Here is a 20,710-nt window from a genome sequence, read left to right as displayed (position 1 = left end):
TCCTCCATGCACTAATTACCTTGTCCCCTTTGGCCAAAGCCTCCGAGATGTAATAAGTATGAAGTCACCCAAGTTCTCTCTGGGCATCCGGTTCATCAGATTTTAGTGGACACTTACTGAATGTCTTTTGGCTTTTGAAACCAAGCAATTGCGTCTGCGTTGGAGCCTTGCGTTCACAGGTTTCATATTCTACAAGAGAGATACCGTTCTCCATCAGGTTTTGTAAAACTCCCTGTTTAGTTCTGTGTCTTGATGAATGATTAAAAAACTCTTACATTTTGCCAAATAATTTGCTATAAAGTAAGATATGTCCAACAAGTTATGCAATTACCATTATTAATCAGCTTGTGTCTTTACAAGATCAAGGGAATCTTACTTTACACTGGAATTTTTAGTTGATGAGCTGGATTCATGCAGTTTCTTTCCCTCCTCTTCAGAGGAGGATGGAGGGGAGTTAATTCTGCCAATGCTTCAAGAGACCAAATATCCCCTGTTTATTAATTAATAATATCCATCTGGATTATGTCAAATTATTCCCTCTGCATTTCCATGGAATTTTATCCAAAGAAAAAGCATTCTGAGCCCTGTTGTATCAATTCTGAAATCTTTGGAAGCGTGGCTGTTCTTGCCTTGTTTCTAGCACCTACTAGTTACAGGACATCAGGAATGCAAGCGGAGGACAGATGATGGGAGGAGGCTGTGCTTGTGAAATCTTCTTTTGATGTGTGGGAACAACCAAAATAGGGTTCTTGAAAGCCACTACAAGCCAAAAAAAGTCCTCTGACACTGAACATCTCAAGAAGATGAAAACCTTCCTCCTGTTTCCATTGTCCCTGGCCTGAGCTTTTGATCTGATGCAAGAAATGTGGTATGTGTCTGAAGTTTAGAAAGTTTATGCTGGCAAATAGAAAAGGGGGAGGTGGGTTGAGTAAGCTGGGACTGAACTTCAGGCACATAACACTGATGTCCCTGCTGAGGGCCCTACGTGTGAGCGGGCCCCACAGCGAAGAGCCAGGCTGTGAGCCACGGGAGAAGAGCAAGCGCCAGATCCTGTACAGAGGTGAGCCCGGCGGCTCTGCGGGACTCGAAAGGCCCCGGGGTGAGTTTTGCAGGCAATGACCTCTGCCGCTGGCGCTGGCCTGCAAGCTCCTTGGCCAGTGCAGTGCGTCATCCCTCCTGCGTTCCTTTCGTGTTCACACGCCGTCTCCTGCGTTGGGCCCGTCTCCTGCTGCGGTGTTGGCAGGAGACATGGCCCCATTTCAGCTCTTTCCAGCTTTCTGACCCAGTTCAGCTGCATCTGAGAGGTGGGGTCTGGAAACCAGAGACAAGCCCTCATGCCGGTGGGACCTCTGTTGCCAGAGGCTCCAGTTCAGCGTGTCCATTTAGGCTCAGATTTGACTTTTCATTTCCATACGTGCAAAAAGACAAAAGCCCAAGTGTTTTGCTGAGTTGAGGCCATCCTTCACCTCGTGCAACGCAGTGCAAACTGGGGAGGAGAGGCCTTCATGTCTTCTGTGGGGATCTGCCCTCCTGACAACACAGGCAGCAACCCCAAGTGCTGCCCTTCAGCTAGTTCTCTGTACCTGCTCTGGTTGCTGGGTGACTATCGTTACCATGGCATCAAGATGTATTTCATCTATGACATGGAAATTTATTTAACGGTGGCATTAGGATGTTTTCTGCCTCCATTCTTCCTTTCAACTTCTGCGTTGAAAGTGGTAATAGCAACAGAGGTGGGCACGGCTTGCAATGAGGCTTTCCAATCAAAACCACACGTTGTTCTTCACTTTGTGTTATCCCTCCCTCTACCTCAACCTTATTGACTAGAAAATACAAAGACTTTATTACTGAGCCTTTAATACATTGCACATTTTGCTAATTTGCTTTCTGGCTGTGAGCCGCTGTGGTATCATTTTCCAGCAGTTTACTCGGAGGGATAGAAACTTTCTTTTTTTGTTTAATGAAAGTGGGAATTCTCCTCGAGTCCCTTGACTACGGCAATGGCAGCCTTAAGAAAAACAGAACGTGACAGAAAATAGATGAATGGCTCCAGTGCTATTGCAGTAATGCGTAAGGACCCCATTTGTGCTGTGCTAGCTTATGAGAGGACACGGACACTCCGTGTTGAAAGAAGTGTGTATAGTTTGAGATTTTGAATGTGACTAAATCCCTCGTGCTTTTCCTTCTTTAGTTTAGCTCTGTGAACCTCACGGATGTGAGAGCTGTTGTCTCTCTACTTTATTTCTTTTGGGCACTTCTTCAGTCCTAATCATAAAAACTAGAATTTCTCAGCAATTTCAGGTCTGGAGATTTCCTGACCTCTATCGTTTTGTGCCCAGGGAAAATAAACTTGTTACTATGGTTTGAGCCTTAATGACTGCTAAGTATGTAGAGTCAATTTATAAAGGAGCACACTGGATTATTCTGTGCATGCCTTTAAACCTTTTACAACGTTTATCAGCAGAGTGCTCATTTAAAACATGTTGTTTTAATGAAAAGGATACCGTTGCCACTGTTCTGCGTTGATTATGTGGTAACACATTTTTATTATCACCCATAAAAATGATTTGGAGCTGTTCCACTCCAGATGCAACCTTCGGCAGAGCTGTGCTAGCGCCGCTCACACCACCCGGGAGGGCCCCGGACCCCTGCGGTTTGCTGGTCTCTCACCATTGCACCTATTGATTTAATATCACCTCTTCCCCCAGCACTGCCGGGCTGCGGCAAAATACTGTCCAAGACAGCCCTTGTCTTAGACAAGGTCCCTTCCTCGCAGCAGGAGCATCCTAACCCTGCCCTGGCTGTAGCCCCTCTACTTTGCCATCTCCAGGATTAGTTTTGCCTCTGTGGCAGAGTACCCCTTGGCAACATCCGGGTGTTTTGCTGGGGAAGTAAGAGCGTAATATAATAGTATAAAGTGATTCCGAAAAGGTCTTCAATGCACACTTGAGTCCCACGTCAATGGAATTAAGCACCGTTATGGTAAGGCACGTGCTTAAGCGTTTGTTGAACTGACAGCGTATTTCCTTGAAAGCCTGACAGATTGTTGGGTAGAAGCACAGAAGGGCATGCGAGAGACCGAGCCCATTCCTTCCTTGCCTGGCATCAGAGAAGCCCGTTGAATAAATGCATTGTGGCTTGATTCCTTTTTGCTTTCTTATTACTCAAAAAGCAAAACTCTGGATCCATGAATAAAGATCCTTGCAATAAAGGAAGAATTTTGCTTGTTTGCAACAGCAACAGAGGTTCAGTTCCCCTGCACTTAACCTAGCTCCCAGTTTAATTAGTTTCTGATTCACTCCTGTCAGGCCAGTGCATTCTGCAGGAAGTTCATCATTTCTGGCGCTGCTGCAATACTGGCTCTCACCATGCCTTGTAATAAATAAGTGATAAACCTTGTAATAATTGCAAGCTAAAAACAAACAAGAGGAGCCAAGTCACTCTCATTTATAATTGCAGTGTGACTTCATTATGTAAAGACAACACAGCATGTAAAAGCTGACACTTCTAGGGATTTAGTGGAAAGTTTGAGCTGCGTTCTCTTTTATTTCCCTTATCCCTAAAATCAGTATTTGCTTAGGTGGTTTCTAAATAGGAAGAGACAGTGCTGTAACAAACCACAGTTTTGCACTCCTTGAACAATTTTCCCGTGCAGCTTTGTGCATAGAAAGCAGACGATGCTGGAGATGCTGGATGCTTGGATCAAAACTCTTGCGCTGGAAACCTCAGCCCTGCCCCTGCCCGATGGGCGTCCTGCGTCCATCCTAGGCAGGCAGCTCTGCCAGGGATCGATGCAGCTGCCAGGTGAGCGGCAGGGATGCTGCTGCATCCCAGGCATGGCTGATGCTTTGGCTGCCCCACTGGAAACGTGGGTGCTGCCTTTGGCCTCTGTTTAGCTTCTTTCTAGCAGCTGGGGCAAAATCCGTTTGCAGCAGAACACGTGGGCTTGGCACCCCAGGTCAGTGCTGCCGGTGGGTGTGGAGTTGAAGGGGTAGTTAGGCTTTTTTAAAAAAAATGTTTAGACTACTTTGTATGCCATCCTTGCTTAGTGGCTGGCAAGACAGGGGGATGAAGCATTTAGATTAAAATAGGAAAAAAAAAATCCTAATTTTATGGAAACTTTAATTGAAAATGTTGATTTTAAAGTGCAATTAATGTTCCCCTGGACTTAACTTTGTCAGTGAGTTTGTCAGTGGACAGAGTCCACCTGGGTCCTTCAACCCTCTACTTCTTGTGGGTGTTTAGGTTTTTATGCAGCCATGTTAAAGACTAATTTCCAGTTTCAAACGGGCCACCAGTGGCCAGGGGAGCACAGCTTGATGAAAAGCAGTGTAAATCATACAGGGAAAACAGGGTCATTTTGCCAAAGAGCTTATCTTGTAAATGGCCTAAATAGCTCAGGGACGCACACTGGGATGTGGATTTATTTGAAGGGAGTGTGTTTATAAGGTATAGAAACAGCTGTGGGTTTTAATAATATCCTATTACTTCTAAGTAGAGCTCTTTGAGGAAATTGCCTACCTTTTTTAATTCGCTCCAAAACTAAAGCACTTCAGCTCTTTAAAAGCTCCAGATTCTCCATTGGGCAGTGTTGGTACTTCGACTTGCAACCAGGGTTTTTCCTGAGGCGCCTCAGTTTGCCACCCTGGGCATCCTACAGCCCTTCACCTTGGACCAGCTCTCAGTAGTTTCTGACCCGATGACTCTGGACTTCAGCACGTAATCTGGCAGTGAAATGCTGTGTCCCTTAACGCCAGCTCTGGTCCCTGGTTTCATGTTTGTCACCAGGGAGACAATCCCACGTGAGGCTGAGCCTCTCTGCAAGCAGGGAAGGCCCCTCCAAGGAGGGTGTGTGTGGGACCCTCTTGCAACTTTAACAGCGCAGCTTCCTACACTTAATTGCTGCCGCTTTCCAGAAAACCAATAGAGCTTTAACACCAAAACCCTGCAGTCTGTGATGCAGTTATCCACAGCTCCTGCTGGCAAGGAGAGGAGTTTCAAGACTTCTTGGGATTGAGACCGCGTGTGAAGCCATCCTGCTGACCTTGTCTGCCTTGCCCGTGTCCCCTGTCTAGATCCTTCTGCTCGAGGCCGCGGAGCGAAGCCCGCCGTTGGAAAACAACCTGCCAATCGCTGGGACGACGGCCACGTGGTACGACGATTTGCTACCAGATGCCTTTCCCCTGCTAAATCCGGGGACTGTCCTGAGGAAAACAGTGGGATCTGTTGGTAAGCATAACCTGCTCTTCACCAAATCGCCCACCCCACGTGCACGGTTCCTGTAGGATATCTAAAAAGGAGGCTGTGTCAGTCTGCTGTAGTAGTGGAAGCTGCAGGGAAGAGAGGTTGGAGGGAAATGCTGGCAGCTCCTTCCCTCTGCTCTGTAAAGGAGAAGAGGGTTAAGATTTTCAGATGGACAATTCCCCTCTCCTTTTTTTTTTTTTTTTTTTTTGTGGACACGTTTGCTGCCGTGTGTGTGATCCGGCAGGGAGCCGTCGATGGTAGCGGCCGCACTCCGGCTGTGTGGCGCTGCCTGAGGAGCGCAGGGCAGGCAGCCTTGCTGGCATGAGTGGCTCCATGTCTGCGCTTTGCTTTGCGCCCTCGGCAAAAACGATAGCTTTGGTTTTTGCAAACACTCGCTCCAGGATGGGATTGTGCTCAGCAGGAAAACCACCCTGTGGAGAGGCGTTTTGAGAGCTTTCAGCCTCTGTTTTAGGGTCAGAATCAGCATTATTTAGTTCTAGAGCCAGGATGGCTTCAAACCAGGGGCTCTTCACTCTAAGTGTTTAACGTTGTCTCGTGTCTCCGCCGAGCTGTGAACGCAGAGGTGGTCACGTGCCAACGCCGATGTGGACTCACAGACAAGGAAGGAATTCAGTCCTCTCCCATCCCACCGCAGAGCATCCTTTTAGCTGCAGGGAGCTGCATGCAGTTTCCTCAGGGCCCCTTCCTACTGCCCGTGCAGGAGTGAGGATCACCCCTTCGCAAAGAGAGGGACTTTCAGCTTTTCTCTCTGTGTCTCTGCCCCTCCTTGAGTTAAGCCAGCACAGGGCAGTCGTGTTCCTGGAAGAAAGCAGCTAAGCTTAGAAACTAACATGTTAAGCTCCATTTTGCCAGCCTTAACGACCTGTTGCTAGTCTCGATTTCTGTTGGCACAAGCATCTACTGAGAGCTGAATTCTGGCCTCTGGAAGGGTAGATTTCTGTTAACCTCAGTAGGGCCGCTATGCCTGCCTGCATGTTTCGGTGTACGTGTTTTAAGTCCAAAGACTGTGGATTTTGAGGCCTGGATAGGTTGAAACATTCCTGAGGAAACTCCAGAGAGCCATCGGGATCACAGGGGGACAATTCATACTCACCTACCGAGCGCCGAACGCAGTGTTTCCCTGTCTGGGAGCAGTGTGGGGAGGTAGAGGACTGGGGTAGGGTAATTCTTGGTTTTATTAGGACAAAAAACTTTCCCATGAATAGCAACATCAGTTGCACTCTGCATTATATTTTTTAAATTTACCATAAACACAATGGGCTGTTTTATGGTCCCTCTTGTGGCATGAAAAAAAAATACACTTATAAGACAATCTCCCTCTGAGCCCACTTGGCTAGACAGATCCCCACGCATTGAATTTCCTTGACCTTGGCATTCCCATTTCAAGATCCCTGCTCTCTGCTTCCAAAGCCCTGTCTGTCAGTTGCTTTACTTGCTCCCAGAGCAGTTCTTTAGTTCTTAATCCTCTATAGGGCCTACTTTGCTTTTTTCTTCTTTTTTTTTTTTCCTTTTTTTTTTTTTTTTGTCAGAGCAGTTTCTATGGCAGCCCTTCATGACTGCAGCAGACTTGGAGCAACCAACATAGACCAGATGTCGTCCATGTTTATAATTTGACTGGATGCCACAACATGGAGGGAGGTTCACTAACAATATGTTCTGCAAAGTATTTTCAGAACCACAGTGACAGCTGCCAGGAACTGAATTAAAGCAGTTTCCCCCAGTGTCCATTATATGCTTATTCTGCCTTCTCTATGTCATTTATTCTTGCTGTTGCAGTATCTCTGCACCTGCACTTCATTGTACTAAAGTCAATCCAGCAAAAGTACTGATGCCTCTGTACCTTCTATTCAAAGTTCTTTCCTCTTGGAGGCTCTGTACACATGATAACCTCCTCCTGCTCAGCAAGGAGCAGCAAATGCCACTCACCCAGGCAGTGATGCAAAAAGAGAACGATCACCTGTAGCACTTGCATCAGGCTGACTCCATGGTCCAGTGTCAGCACCCTCTACTCCTGCACTAAATCCATGAGGCAGCTAGTGATCACCTCCAAAAATCAGGTGATGATATTCTCTGAGCTCTCCACGAGTCTCGTCAGTCGGACTCCCAGGCTGTGCGCACAGCCGGCCGCGTGCGTTACAGCCCTGCCTGCTGCTACCCGGTGTAGTCCGTGCTCGCTGTTACCCTTTATTTTTCTAGCCTTGCTTTATTTAACCTAGTGTGGAATAACAGCTCCAGCATAAAAACTGGGGATCAGGTATGCACTGGACCATTTCAGGTCAGGACGGTGTCTTTCAGTAATTAGAAGTAATCAGTTAAGTTGCTTATTGACATGTGATTGCCTCTCAAGCCCTGTGTGGTCTTCCAGATGCTTGCTTTGCTAAGGAGCTGTGGGGATGTTTCATGGATTTGGGTCCACATTTGCGTGCCTTCCCTCCCCACACCAGTTTGTATCTACAATTCAAAGCCAGCCAAAAAAAAGCGTTGTGGATTTTGGTGAAATGTAGGGAATTTCACACAGTTGGTTTAGAATGGTGGGGGACTGCCCGTTTTGCATGATTTTGACACTGTACGGTGACTTGTTGCTCAAAGGTGGCCCCAGGTTGACTTACAGAGATTGCAGACCTGAGGAGATCTTTCAACAAGTGTGATGTTAGACCAGGTGGAAGTCAAACTTGAGTGTCTTGTGTGGTTTGGGGTTGTCAAAAGGTAAGCCTCTGTCCCTCCCGTCCCATTCCCCAGAGATTTTTATGAAATATTGCCTACTTTCCCCTGCTGCTAGTTTTTCAGCCAAAGCAAATGCAAATCCTAGCTTGCATGCCACCAAGTTTCTCAGTCGGATGGACCAAGGGCAGAATGTTGGTGCTAACGCAAAGATGGTTGATGGGGACTAGATGCTTTGAATGGTGGAAGTGTTTCTGGATGACCTTATAGCTCTCGGTTGGCTGACACCTCTGCAGGCTGAAGTCCAGGAAAACTTGCTACCGTTTATTAGGGTAGTTATTTCTTCTGTGAGTGACAGGGCTGAGAATAGACAATCATTTAAAAGCAATCAGAGCTGTTGAGACAGCTGCACCACTGGCCTTTCTGATCAGCTTGTTAATCAACAGGATACATTTTACTGAGTACTAAGAAAATATATATGCTCTGGCTGAGCCAGTTGGCAGCAACAGACCTAATTTTTCATATCTTTTTCCCTTCACCCCCCTCCCCCCCCGCCTTAACTAGAGCCTAAAGGACACAGAGGTGCAGAGGAGCAGCTAATACCACAGGGTAAGTCAATGGTTTCTGCTATTTCCTCTTTCAAAACCCAAATGTTGCCATGTCCAGTCCTGTACAGGACATGTCACAAAAAGCAGACGTGTCCTGTGGCCAGGAGTCCTCAGTGGTACAGAGGAGCCTCGCAGATACAGAGGGGCTGGGTTTCTTCTTTGGGTTTATCTGATCGTGGACCGCTCTGGTTAGAGGGGCAAAATGCCAGCTTTATCATCTTTGAGACGTTCAGTTCCCCCAGCACCCGAAGGACGGAAACCGCTGCCCGATGGAGAGGCAGTTCACTGGAGCACACGTGGCTACAGCGAGCAGGACACGTGCTGAGTGGTGGGAGAAAACACCGTTGTTACCCTGTTGGTATTGCCTGCCAGCGGCGCCGAGAGCTGCTGGCGATGTTCTGGGCATCGTTCGGCTAAGCTCCACAGAGAGAGAACACCCTGCCCCTGCACGGAGAACACCGTGGGGAAGGAGGGGGAACAGATGGTGTGTTGCAGGTTAATGACAGGGCCAGGAAGAAAATCCAGGTCTCTGCACGTCTGATTTGGTCTCCAGCAGTAGAATACTCACCCTGCCACCTTTTTTCTTCTTTCCTCATGACTTTTTCTTTCAGATTTTTGGAGGATAAATACTTGCCATGGCCTTCAGCTCCCTGAAAGCAAGGCCACTGCAGCAGAGCTGATTTATGCCGGCTGAAGATTTGACCTATTCATTTCCCGCCCCCTCCTTCCCTGAATCCTTCCCTCTTTCTTTTCCCTTTTTCACTTGTCTCTTTTATGCTGGTAACACTATTTGTCACCAGTATGAGCATTTGCCTGGCACATTACTCACTGCTGCCTCTCCTAGTCTTTCCTTCAGCGCTTTCTACCTTCGGGGAAATAAGTGCCAGTTATCTAAAGCTCCACTGCAGCAGCGTGATCAAGCATGCTAGCAGCAACTGATGGCTCTTGGTCTGCAGAAGCTCCCAGGATTGAGTTATAAAGGTTGAACTGAAGGATTGAGGCTGATTTATACAAGCGAGGAAATGTTTTGACCCACGCTCAGCAACACAATGTGTTGTGCTTGCAAAACGGTGTTTCTGCTGTTCTTCCCTCTATGCTGGAAAGAATTTGCTGCAATAAAGTTTCAGGTGTGCTGGGGGTTTTTGGTAGGGGGGAGAAGCTGTTTGCAATGCTGTGAACAAATGCTCTTGCTCTTTTAAATGGGCTCATGATGGCCTGCCTGAGCTTGCCAAGTACAGCATCCCCTGTCAGGCGAGATCCATTAAAGGAGCCCCTCTATTCACAGAAAAGTCTGCAGTTTGTGTCTTGTGGGTAAGCAAATTGATCCAAATTAAAACCTTACCTTAATTCCTTGTTCAATACTCAAATCGGGTCTTTATTGATGACTGACTAAAACAAAAGTACAAGTGCACAATCCCACACAAAGCCTTTGAAAAATCTCGCTTCTTCAGTCTGGCCAGTTTTACCATGGATTAGAGATGGATGGATTTCATTTTTCTAAGAAAAAATATTTTGGATATTTCTCCAGAGTGGCAAAAAAAAAAAGAAGAGAGGAAGGAGAAATCTTTCAAGGGGATCTTGGGGGATCCAAGGGGATAAATCTTGGGGGATTAGTGCTTTGTTCTGAGAAACGCAGAGAGTTTGGATGAATGTCTGGGGGGCTGAGGTTTTGTGCCCCAGGTGGGCTGTCCCACATGTAGAGTGGGAACCAGATCCAAATGTGGGAGCTGCAAATCCTGTGAGCCTTGGTTTTTATTATGTAGCCCCGTTGTCTTTGGTACCAGCTGTGAAGGTGTTAGCTGGCCAGCTCGTTTCCTTTTCTCCATCTCTCCTTCTATTCCCATCCATTCTTCCCCATCCCCTACATGCAGCAGGTTCTCCTGGCACTGGTCTTGAGGGTCCAGTACCTCTTCTGATAACCAGGGAAGGGGAAGGACACTGCTTAAGAGTTTATCACAACTTCGCTTGCGCTCTGCAGGGTTATGGTCATACGTCATATACAGACTAAAACTTGAAACCTGAGTGCCCTGAACTTTGGACTCAGACCTTCCGCTGGCTTTGTAGCTTGCATCTGCCACTGCTTTCCAGTACTCAGAGGCCTTTGGTAGCCCAGAAACCAGGAACACGTGACTCTCTTGGCTTTGACAGTTAATGCCTTTATTGTAACCATTAGCCACTTCATCTTGAGTAGACAGACTAACTCACCCACCTCTCTAAGGTATTAAAGGCTTCACTGATGCTTGCACAGTATTTAAGTGTACCTTTCCAAAGCACCCAGTACTTTTGTGAGCCAAAGATGCTCGGTGGTTTTCTGAAAAACACTATAAAATTGCCAAGTGTTGTTATTACTTTGATAGTCTAAAGAAAACACCGTTAGGATTTTATTTGGTGTCATCAGAAATGGACACTTTCAGATTACAAACGCTGCCTGCACCTTTGGTGGGCTTGCCGGGGGTCTGAGTGGACTTGCCAAGAAGCATTACACTGGGCTGTAATTATTACTGGTTTTGTTACTGTATTACTGTAATTGTTACTGGTATTTCCAGATGGGTTTGCTCAGCACCCTAATCATTGATATAAATTAGTAACATCTAGTTTCTTCAGAAGTGTGGGTGCATTAATTTCAGTTTGGGATGAAAAATGCTTGTGCACAGCATGGTACACTTGTTTGATGAATGAAAACGTGAGAAAACAGGGAAACATCTTTGATGCAGAATCTCTGGGTGGTATGTATAGATCAGCCAGAGCAAGTGGGAGACAGGGTTTGATTTGCTTTTGCAAATGTATTTTGTGTATTTTGATACATTGGGACTACCAAGGAGCTGGTGCGCGTGGCTGGACGAAGCTAGCGAAGGAGTGCTTGAGGGACCACCAGACCCTGCCCAGAGCCATTCAGGCCTTGGGAAGGGGACAATGCGGGCTCACTTTGGCTTTGACCAGCACATCCCAGGTGGAGCTGCACATCCTGCTGACTTTTTGGGGTGGGTCTTATACGTGGGGATATGCTTGTTTCTTTAAAGATTGGAGGAAGAAGAGAAGTGAGGTCCAGTCTGGCTCTTCTGCCCTACCTACCTGCCAGCTCTTGCCACCAGTACCACCCTGTCTGTGCAAAGCTGCGTTTTAGGTCCCTCTCTGGTTTCTAAATTGCTCAAGACCTTCTGATGTTAGTAGTGGCCTAACCTCCAACTAATTTCCTTTCTGAATGTTTTCAGGGCTGCCAGGACAGGCTGGTCCTCCAGGCCCGGTCGGACCAACTGGTCTTCCAGGACCACCAGGGCCAAAAGGAGAGAAGGGACAACCTGGTGAGAGGGGCCCCGCAGGGCCACCAGGTAAGTGCTGGAGGAGGGCAGTGCTACCATCATAGGAGATATTTCACTTTATACAAATTATCTGTGATGACAGATCATAAAAGTCTGGACACACAAGATGTTGAGCATCTTCAGTTGGTATTGAGTCTATTCCTGAGAGTCCCCTGGGCACTGAAATCAGCCAGCAGCTCTCAGAGCGGGCAACCACCTGCACGAGCAATGACGGTCCCTGGGATTTCCCGTGGAGCTAGAGAGAGCTTGTCCCAGAAAGCTGTAGAGCAGGATCATGTTTCCCCATCCTGCTCAGGAGCTGTAAAACAGAGTCTCTGATCTGTCAGCCTTTGGATAAGAGCATCCCCTGTTTAACCCTCGCGCCTTGTGCCTGTTTTAGCTCCCTTTTTTCTCCGCCATTTGTGTCAAGCTGTCAGATGCCAGGATGTCAAACTAATGATGCTTTTGTACGTTAAGGGAAAAGGTTATGAGGCCATTCTTTCAGAGTACACTCCATTCCTGAGCTAGGAGACTTTCTTCATCCCCAAAATGTTCCTAAATCTTTTGATGAAGGCGATACTACACAATAGGTGCCAGACCTTGGGCTCTGTGCTTTGTATGCATCTAAAAGGCTGTGCCTTGTAAATCTGAGCTCAGGAAAGATTTGAACCTTGGAGCGTGCCTTAAACGTGAGAGCAGCCCTGAAAGCTTTTTGGCATTTTCTGACAACCTGTCAATGGCTAACGTCTGGCCAAGGACGTGTCTGCCTTTTGGTTTCTCAGTTTGCAGTGAGAGCCTTCCAGCCCCACACGAAGCGGAATCGGTCTGCTACTGGACTGACTGGGTTCCTGTTGTTCTTTCTGTGCTTTCCTGGCAGCAAGGTGACATCCAGGTGTACGTGGAGGGGAAGAGAAAGAGCAGTGCTTGACTTCGCACCCTGCTGCCTTTAGTTTCTTGTTCAGCCTCAGGGAGGAGGGAGATTTTACTCTTTCAGGAATTAAGCTTCGTAGCACCTTTGAGCCAAGTAAGGCTATCTGCTTTGCTGAGGAAGATGCAAAAGGCAAATAATGGAAAATTGGGAAGCTGTTCCTATTTTCCATACCGCTAATCTCCACAATTATAGTTCAGGACAGAAATCCTTTGTCTTCTTACTGCCTTTTTACATGGTAGCATAATTAGCACATCTTCAAATGCACTAACACATCCTCTCCTGCCTCTGCACAGGGCTGTTGGGACCTCAAGGACCAAGAGGACTTCCAGGAGAAACCGGGATCCCAGGTCCCCCAGGTCCTCCAGGGCCACCAGCTACTCCAAGCCTCCCTCTTACCTTCCAACAAGGGGTTCTCTACTCACTCCAGCCCACAGCTGAAAAAGAAAGTAAGTTTCCTCCTTGGTTCCCATTTTTTTCTGGTACATCAGCAGAGTGAGCAGGCACAGAGCAGCTCAGCTCTTCCTCCCACCTCCCAGCCAGGGCCCTGCCTTCCCTGGGAGCAGCTAGGCGAGCTGCCTTCATTGTGTGGGTCTCTTAGAAGTTCCTATTCAAGATGGAACACATAAGACACAGAAGCTAGAGGGGCTTACCTCTCCAGAATGAGGAACTAAGTCACTGCTCTTCTAAAACCATCAGTGAGAACAGGGTTTTGGGGATTTATGGTTATTCCCTGTGCCCGGTTTTCTGGGTTCATCACAGCTTTGAGGAAGCAGCTTGGTGTCCTTTAAGCTTCCGTCATGAGTAGCTGCTGTGAAGAGGGTCTCTAGTGAAATGTCAGAGCTGAGGTTGGCATCGCGGAAGACGAGTAGAGAAATACAGCTGTCTGGCCCATTGGGTGCTGGTGCAACGAAACTGTGCTGTTGAGAGACCTCTTGGTGCCGCTGTTGCGGTGTTACAGTGCTCAGGGTTGCTCAGAAATGAGTAAGTACCAAAGGTTTGCAAATCTGAAATTATAGAACATAACAAGGACATCTGTTAAATGCATCTCTTTTCCTGCCCCCGCAGATGTGTCTTCCACCCGCGTTTCTGGTGTATCAACATTATCCCACATCCACGCAAAACACAGAATTACAGACTCAAAAGCCCAGACCAAGACTGTGATTTATGTCTTCCCTATAACTAGAGGGTCAGAGTTTCCCTGAGCCTATGGTGATTTGAAAATATATTTATTTGATTTGGGCTGTGCATGGCAAGAAAAGGCTTTCTAGGAAAGGCACATAATGCGCTTTTATCTGAGTGCTCTCAGATTTGGCTTGGTTGTTCCAGTCCAGTCTGTGTAGCTGGCATCTAATAATGATAAAGCAGAGCCCAGCTGTATCTCCACTTGGCTTGTAAACTCCTGGAGCCCCAGCTCTGTCAGGTCTCCCACCTCCATTGCCCCAGACTTCAGCCGTGCCTCTTCCCCAGCATTCTGCTCACGTCCAGCTTCAAACTCAGTTGTATTAGTTACAGCCAAGGATTAATAAGTCTCCCTATGTCTGACAGTTTTCTAGAGCTTTCCTCTCTCTTTCACCCACGCTGCTCTCCAGACTCCTTTTCCTGAAAGTGAACAGATGTATTTTTAATTTGGGAAGAATTTTAACAGCTCGATTTGATATTCAGTTACTTAGAGCGTAGGGGCAGGATGAAATTAATTGTGGTTCAATACTAAGATTTTCACAAAATGTAGATTGATGTGCTGCATTCACGAGCTTTATAACAAGAAGGTTTTGCATTACAGTCACCTCACTGCCTTACAGGGTGACACCAAATGGTGCCATTCTGTATTCAGCCTTTTATTCCAAAGGATCCTTAAGGACAGTTTGGGTACTGCTGCTCCCTCCCACCATCCTTTAAATTAAACTCTTTCTTGCAAAGTAAGAAGTAAATTTAAAAGTGTATGTAGGCATTGATTACATGGGTTTCTCAGCTGATATGTGCGAAGGGTGAACTCTGTATTGTCCAAAAATGGAAAGCGGATAAATGAGTGGATAAATATCTGTATCAACTCTGCCAACACTGGGCAGCAACAGGCTCCCACATGGACTTGAGAACCGTGAGTAAATGGTGACTGTTACATGCCTGGGGCAGCCCTGTCCTTTCCTCCTCCATACCTGTGGTGGATTTCTTGGTTTGCAGAAGGAGTAGCCCAAAACTTTATGACAATTTTTCTCATTGTAAACATTTTTCTCAATACAAGTTTCACTGCAAGTATAAGTTATCTATGTGGTCATGATAAAGTTATGGCAATATCAAGACTATTTTCTTACAAAACTTACCATTTTGCTTGTATGTTGGCTGATTTTTGCCTACCACAGGTTGGTGGAAAGCTGATCCTCTACAACCATTAAAACTTAGCTTGTAAATTCTGGATACATTTTTTTATTTTATTTATTTATTTTGAATGGAGCACATCTGAAAACTATAAACACAATATTCCAGCTGCTGACAGCAGGGGGAAGCATATTCCTGGTAATGGGCATGTGCACCCATGGAGATGTGAGAAAGCTGTATCAGATTAATATTAGTAGTATAGTGTTTGGTTCTGCCTGAACACGGTTAATACATGTGCCTTTATTAATTGCAACAAGTTCCTGTTGGCAATGTTTATTGTCAGACAGAAGCCAAAAATGGGGAGACAGATATTTTCTCACAGTTTCACTGTGCTGTGGTAAAGAAATTGGTCCCAGTTGTCTCCCTCCAGATCAGGTAGCAGAAAGAAATTAAGACAGGATTACTTCATTTCCATCCTGTCTCAACAAATCAAGCCTATAACAGGGGAATTTATCCCTTACTCAGAAACATTAGACATAGGCCAAGAGCTAAACTGCCATACCCCACTGCTGAGGCTGCTGCTACAAGGATTGCTTGCTTTCTCTGCCACTTAAAGATGAGTGGATCAGGTATGTGGTGTAGAGTCAGCTCAGTCTTCTTACTTGTGCTAAAGCTAAGATAATTTTTAAGGAAAAGTAAGAGAAAAGAAGGCAACTTTCACTCTGTTGAGGGCTGTGTTTTCTTACCTCTCAAAGATTTCAGTTTGCAAAGGACACGGGAGATAACTTTAACCTATTTTGCAAGGAGAGCAAGGGGAAGCCGAGGCGCCGCAGGCTGCCTGTGTGCCCGGCACGTCGTCGGTGAAAAAGGGCGTAGAAGAGAGATTTGCGAGGTGACACCCCGGTGCCTGCTGCCACGCGTAGGCACGGAACGGAGAACAGAGCAGAGGTGGCAAAGGGGAAGGAGAGGAGGAAGAGAATGGCACTTTAGAAAACCATACTGATTCCTTTCAAAGCTGTTCAGGCCTGTGCCTCTGAGGTGCCTTGCCGCTCTGGCTGGGCAAGTTTCACTGCGCCATTCAGGACCTTTCTGGGCTGTTTCAGGTGTCCCCTTTGCAGGATGTTTGTGCCCTCTTCCAGAGAACGTAGGGGCTCGTGTGTGGCCGGGTCAGGCTGGTTGTGCTCTTCCCCTTGGCTTGGCTAGGCATTGGAAAGCTGCTGGAGCTCCTCGTGTATCAAGGTCTTCTCAAATGAGGCAGGCAGTTGTCTGCCTTCTGCTTTAGTATATCCAGAAGCACTGAAGCAAAGTCCAGCCCTTGAGCCCAGCAGAGCCTGGGTCAGTGCAGGAGAAGGCTGAGAAGGGAAGATTCCTGCTACCATTTGTGGCTGCTATAACAGCTCCCAGCTGCAGTGAGCCCCAGAACGTGTCCCTGTTTATAAGGAGAAGGCAGTTTATAAGGAGATAGGAGTTCTTCCTGCTGCCTTACAGGAATATGGAGAGAGTCCCTTAAAAAAAAGTGAGGGTTGTGTTTTAACGCACTTCAATCCCATTTCATTCACAGTATGTTTCCTTCAGTGCTCATCCTGGAAGGAAACCTTGATCTGAGTGAGGTTTGCCTGGCCAGGCAGCTGAGGAAGGAGCTGCTCTAGATTTCCTGCATGTCCATACGTCCATGCTGCAGAGACCAAGTCAGGAGCTACTGAGCTAAAGGGCTGTTGAGTTCTCTTCTGTGTCACAGTTATGGAATCACCTTTCATAAATAACTTTGAGTCAAATGTCAGGATGGGTGGATTTGCGGGAGTAACTCTGACATCATAATAATGTACCATTTAGCTGGAATGTTTTGTAACCCAAATCTTTATCCATGGCTTACCTCCAGCTGTAATTAAATCCTGGCTGTTTGCAGCCCACCCTTTCCCCCTCTCAGTGGATACGCATTTGATTTTGTTGGCCACTTGTTCTTTAAAAACAAAAGGCTCTGCAATTGTTAATGCCTTCACTGCTCTTCGATGTTCATTTCCCAATTTCATCTTACTCCTAGGCTGTGATGGATTTTGACATGGTCAAATAAAACTCAAATTAATTGGATTACACACTTCACTTGGGTACCTTTCCTTCTGAACACGAAAACAGTCTCAGTTGTTTTGTTTCAGGGCTGTGAAGAAGGGAATATGTATGGGGTTAGAAACAATAGTCAAAGAAATACCTGTTTGCTTTCAGGCTTTAGGCACGAATTTTGGTTCTTGGAGGGATCTGGGTTAGATCTTGTGCTGTTCTGCTGCCAGGAAGGCATTGCAGAGAGATACTGTCATCCTTGGCAGTTAAAGAGATTTCAGTTTTCCTTAGGAACTGCTTTTAAACAGCTAGCTTGAAAGTTCTCTCTATCATTGCCAATGCTCCAGAAGTTGAAAAGGCTTCATAATGTGTCTGATAACGTTTCTGGAGAATTCACTCTGCGTCCTTTGGGCTGTATTCTGCAGAGTAAGCAAACACCCTTCTGATCTTCCTGGTGTCACTTGATGCTTGCATCAATATAGCAGTGAGACATTTACGGTCTTTTACTGCAGAGGGTTCCCCTGAATTTTACTGTGATGAGTTAAAGGGATGGGTGAAAGGAAACATGAGTAAGTTTGAGGTCATGGGCAGGAGGAGATGGACGGTATTCCTGCATGGTGGCCTCCACCTATGTAAAATGTGGACTTTGCAGAGGCTAAGGAGTGAATGTCTTCATCCAGGTTAAATGCAACAGGAAATATGTTGTTGGTCCTACGGTGCTGGTCAGGACAGTGGATTGCAAGCCTTAGTAGCACCAGGACATGGAGGTTCCCTTCCTTGCTTTGTGATCTTGTTGTCTTGGTAGGTCATGGAATTTTTGCTCCTAGGTTTCCACAACTGTCAAATAGTGTTGTGGGATGCTCAGATGAAAGATACCATACAGGTCCCCCCACAGATTACTGGTATGCTACAGTACAGGTCATAGGGAATAGGGTTGTTAAATATGGTTTTGGAATTGCATTGAATAATAAGGGTTGCTTTTTTTATATATAGTTGTTTTTTTTCTATTCAGTTACCAACTGAAGCAGGAAGCCTACTGGCTGAAGGGTGAGGGAAGATGGGGACAGCTACAGGCTCCTCATTTTTACTTGTATAACAGGAGAGGACTGAGAAAGATGTGCAAAAGCACAAAATTCCTCTGGTTCCTGCTGATGGCTTTCCCTTCCCTGCTCCACTCCCATTTCCATCCGTTTCCCAGAACTCAGTGGACCTGTGCAAGCCGGCCAGTTGAACGCCTGAAATAATCCTAAATGGCAAGAGAGTTTCCTGAGTATGTGGAGGGCGCAGAGCACACCCTCTGCCCGGGCTTTCCTACATCCTTAAACCTACGATATCTCCCACCACCAGCTCACCCTGCTGAGCTTGCTGGGTTGGTGGGGATGTGCTAGACGGCTGGGTTGGCTCAGCAGTTCGCTGATGCCAGGCAGGAGGAAGCTCCAGATCCGTGTTGGATTTCTCAGGTAGCCAGAAGCCAGACGTGTCTTGGGAGATGGCAAATTTTGGGTCAGTTATTGGTGTACAGTGCAGAGCTACTCTTAATCTGCTTTGGCACTTAAAGGTAGGGTCATATAGGTGGTGTGCAGGAACACCAATTACTTGACAGAAAGGACAGCTTTTCTGGCGTTATCAGAGGTGAGATGAGCAGCTCTGCAGGTCTAGAGGACACAGCCTGTGCCCACAGAGAGCAAAGGGCAATTGCTCCAAGAGCCCGGATTTTGCATCCTGAAGCACTGCCTGCCCTTGGCCAGCAACTGGCGCCAAAGGATTTTGGAGGGAAGCCCTGCCTGCTGGGAATGGGCAGCTCGACACTAACTGCTCTGCTCTTTAACACAGATGGAGAACCCCAGCTGGCCTCCACAGTCATAGACACCATCATGGCTGGCCTGCCAGGACCACGGGGAGCCCCAGGCCCTGTTGGGCCACCAGGTAAAAAACTCAGTTGAGCTCCAAAGCTGTAATGATGGGGAAGATTAGCAAAAGAAATTTTTGATGGAGAGTGGAGTGGTCTGTGGGATGCCTGCAGGCAATTAAGTGGCCCTCACTGGAAGGGCAGTAGGAGCAGTGGGTCCAGGAGTGAGAAGGGTGGTCAGTAGTGACCAGGTTTCTTATCTGTTGATAGTGGCAGGTTGTTTTACCTTTGGCAGGACACATCTTGCGAAGGGAATAATTAAAGTCTGTCTTTAAGAATGGGTTGTCCAGTGAATTCCTTTATGAGAGCAGAGTTGTTCTCACCACTGCTGCAATCCTGTCCTGTCGCTGTGGAGCTCCACTGAGCAGGATGTGGCCAGCTGCTCTGTGATGTGTATGCAGACTTTGCAGACTTTGGAGCTAGTTTGAGCTATCCGGATTTTCACTGGTATAACAAACCACAGTGTGAGATGAAAATTCAGTGTCAAATCTTCTTTTTCTCTGTGCTGATGGGTGGTTTAAACGATAATATTCCTGCACACATCAGCACTTCCCTGTATGATGCATATTTAGGAGTGAACTCCCATTAGTTGCAGAAAAGGCTTTTCCTTTCATTATGAGAGCCTTTCATTTATCCTTCAATTCCTTTATTCTTTGACTTAAGCATTTGTATGGTGCATTAATGATTGAGGCTGATTCAGCTGTACTTTGTGTATAATGTCCACATTGTTTCATCTCAAGGGTTGTGACAACTAAAGCAGAGAGGAGTATTGCTAAGTTCAGACTAAGCAAATATCCTGTCTCCTATTTGCAGGTATAATTTAACAGCTGCTGTTGAGATGAGATATAATTATTTTTCCAAAAGAAATGAATCTGTTAAGTGACTGTGTAAAGCAAGTTGACCTGTTCAGACAGTGTTTAACTCATCCTGGAAGCAGGCTCTTCTGTGGTATAGACTTTAAAAGAAACTATTGCCACTGGAGTGAGCAAAGAACAAGACAGAGCTTTGCTTTGCTGCAGTCAGCCTCTCAGGCTATCTATGTCCAAACCCCGTCTCCTTCGTTCATCATCAACTTTCTGACAACACTAGAGAGACAGACCATAGCAGGCTTGTGGACTTCCCTTGCCACCTACAAGGCACTGTTTCAGGAACAGCAGCTGTAGTATCTTGCTTTGACGTAGCTGTTTCATGGATCTAGTTTAAGTTTTCTCAAAAGTTGTGATTTTAAACAATGGAAATACAGCACGTTACTGACATCCTTCCTGCCTGTTTTCACCTTTTTTTCCTCCCAGAGCTCTAACATCTTCCCTAGAGCACAGGGATATATTATATCAGGCTGTGGGTGTCCAATATCCAGTGTGTGATGAAGTGCTTACGCTGTAGTCCCGTGATCGATGGAACGGCTCTTACCCGTTGAGAGGCTAAGCAGAACAATGACAGGAAGTGCATGCATTTGGAATTTAGGTCCTTCCTTCTAAGTCTCTTTAAAATTGTCTCAAATGATGATTCCCACCAGGACCACCAGGTGCATCAGGACCCAAAGGGCCACCAGGACCTATCGGAGTCCCTGGATCACAAGTAAGGCACTTTACTGCGTTGGGGCTGAGGGGCAGTCGGGGTTTAGGTGCGAAACATCTCGCTGCACGAAGAGGGAGAGTAGTTTATAAGT

The 20,710-nt window shown here is 46.6% G+C and overlaps 1 protein-coding gene across 1 annotated transcript in view; it reads left to right on the top strand.

Moving 5' to 3' along the window:
• COL26A1 (collagen type XXVI alpha 1 chain) overlaps nucleotides 1-20,710 on the top strand; it is a gene marked incomplete at both ends in the record, with an annotated part of 175,066 nt that overhangs the window by 142,054 nt on the left and 12,302 nt on the right. Inside the window, 6 exons of the mRNA XM_082008622.1 lie at nucleotides 5,076-5,229; nucleotides 8,491-8,535; nucleotides 11,747-11,863; nucleotides 13,058-13,210; nucleotides 18,966-19,058; nucleotides 20,558-20,619. Coding sequence (XP_081864748.1) covers nucleotides 5,076-5,229; nucleotides 8,491-8,535; nucleotides 11,747-11,863; nucleotides 13,058-13,210; nucleotides 18,966-19,058; nucleotides 20,558-20,619 — 624 coding nt within the window. The remainder of the gene's footprint in view (nucleotides 1-5,075; nucleotides 5,230-8,490; nucleotides 8,536-11,746; nucleotides 11,864-13,057; nucleotides 13,211-18,965; nucleotides 19,059-20,557; nucleotides 20,620-20,710) is intronic.

The sequence above is a fragment of the Phaethon aethereus genome, assembly GCF_964289735.1.
Source record: "Phaethon aethereus genome assembly, chromosome: 19".
In the NCBI taxonomy this organism is placed as follows: Eukaryota; Metazoa; Chordata; class Aves; order Phaethontiformes; family Phaethontidae; genus Phaethon; species Phaethon aethereus.
This window is presented reverse-complemented; position numbering and strand designations above follow the sequence as displayed.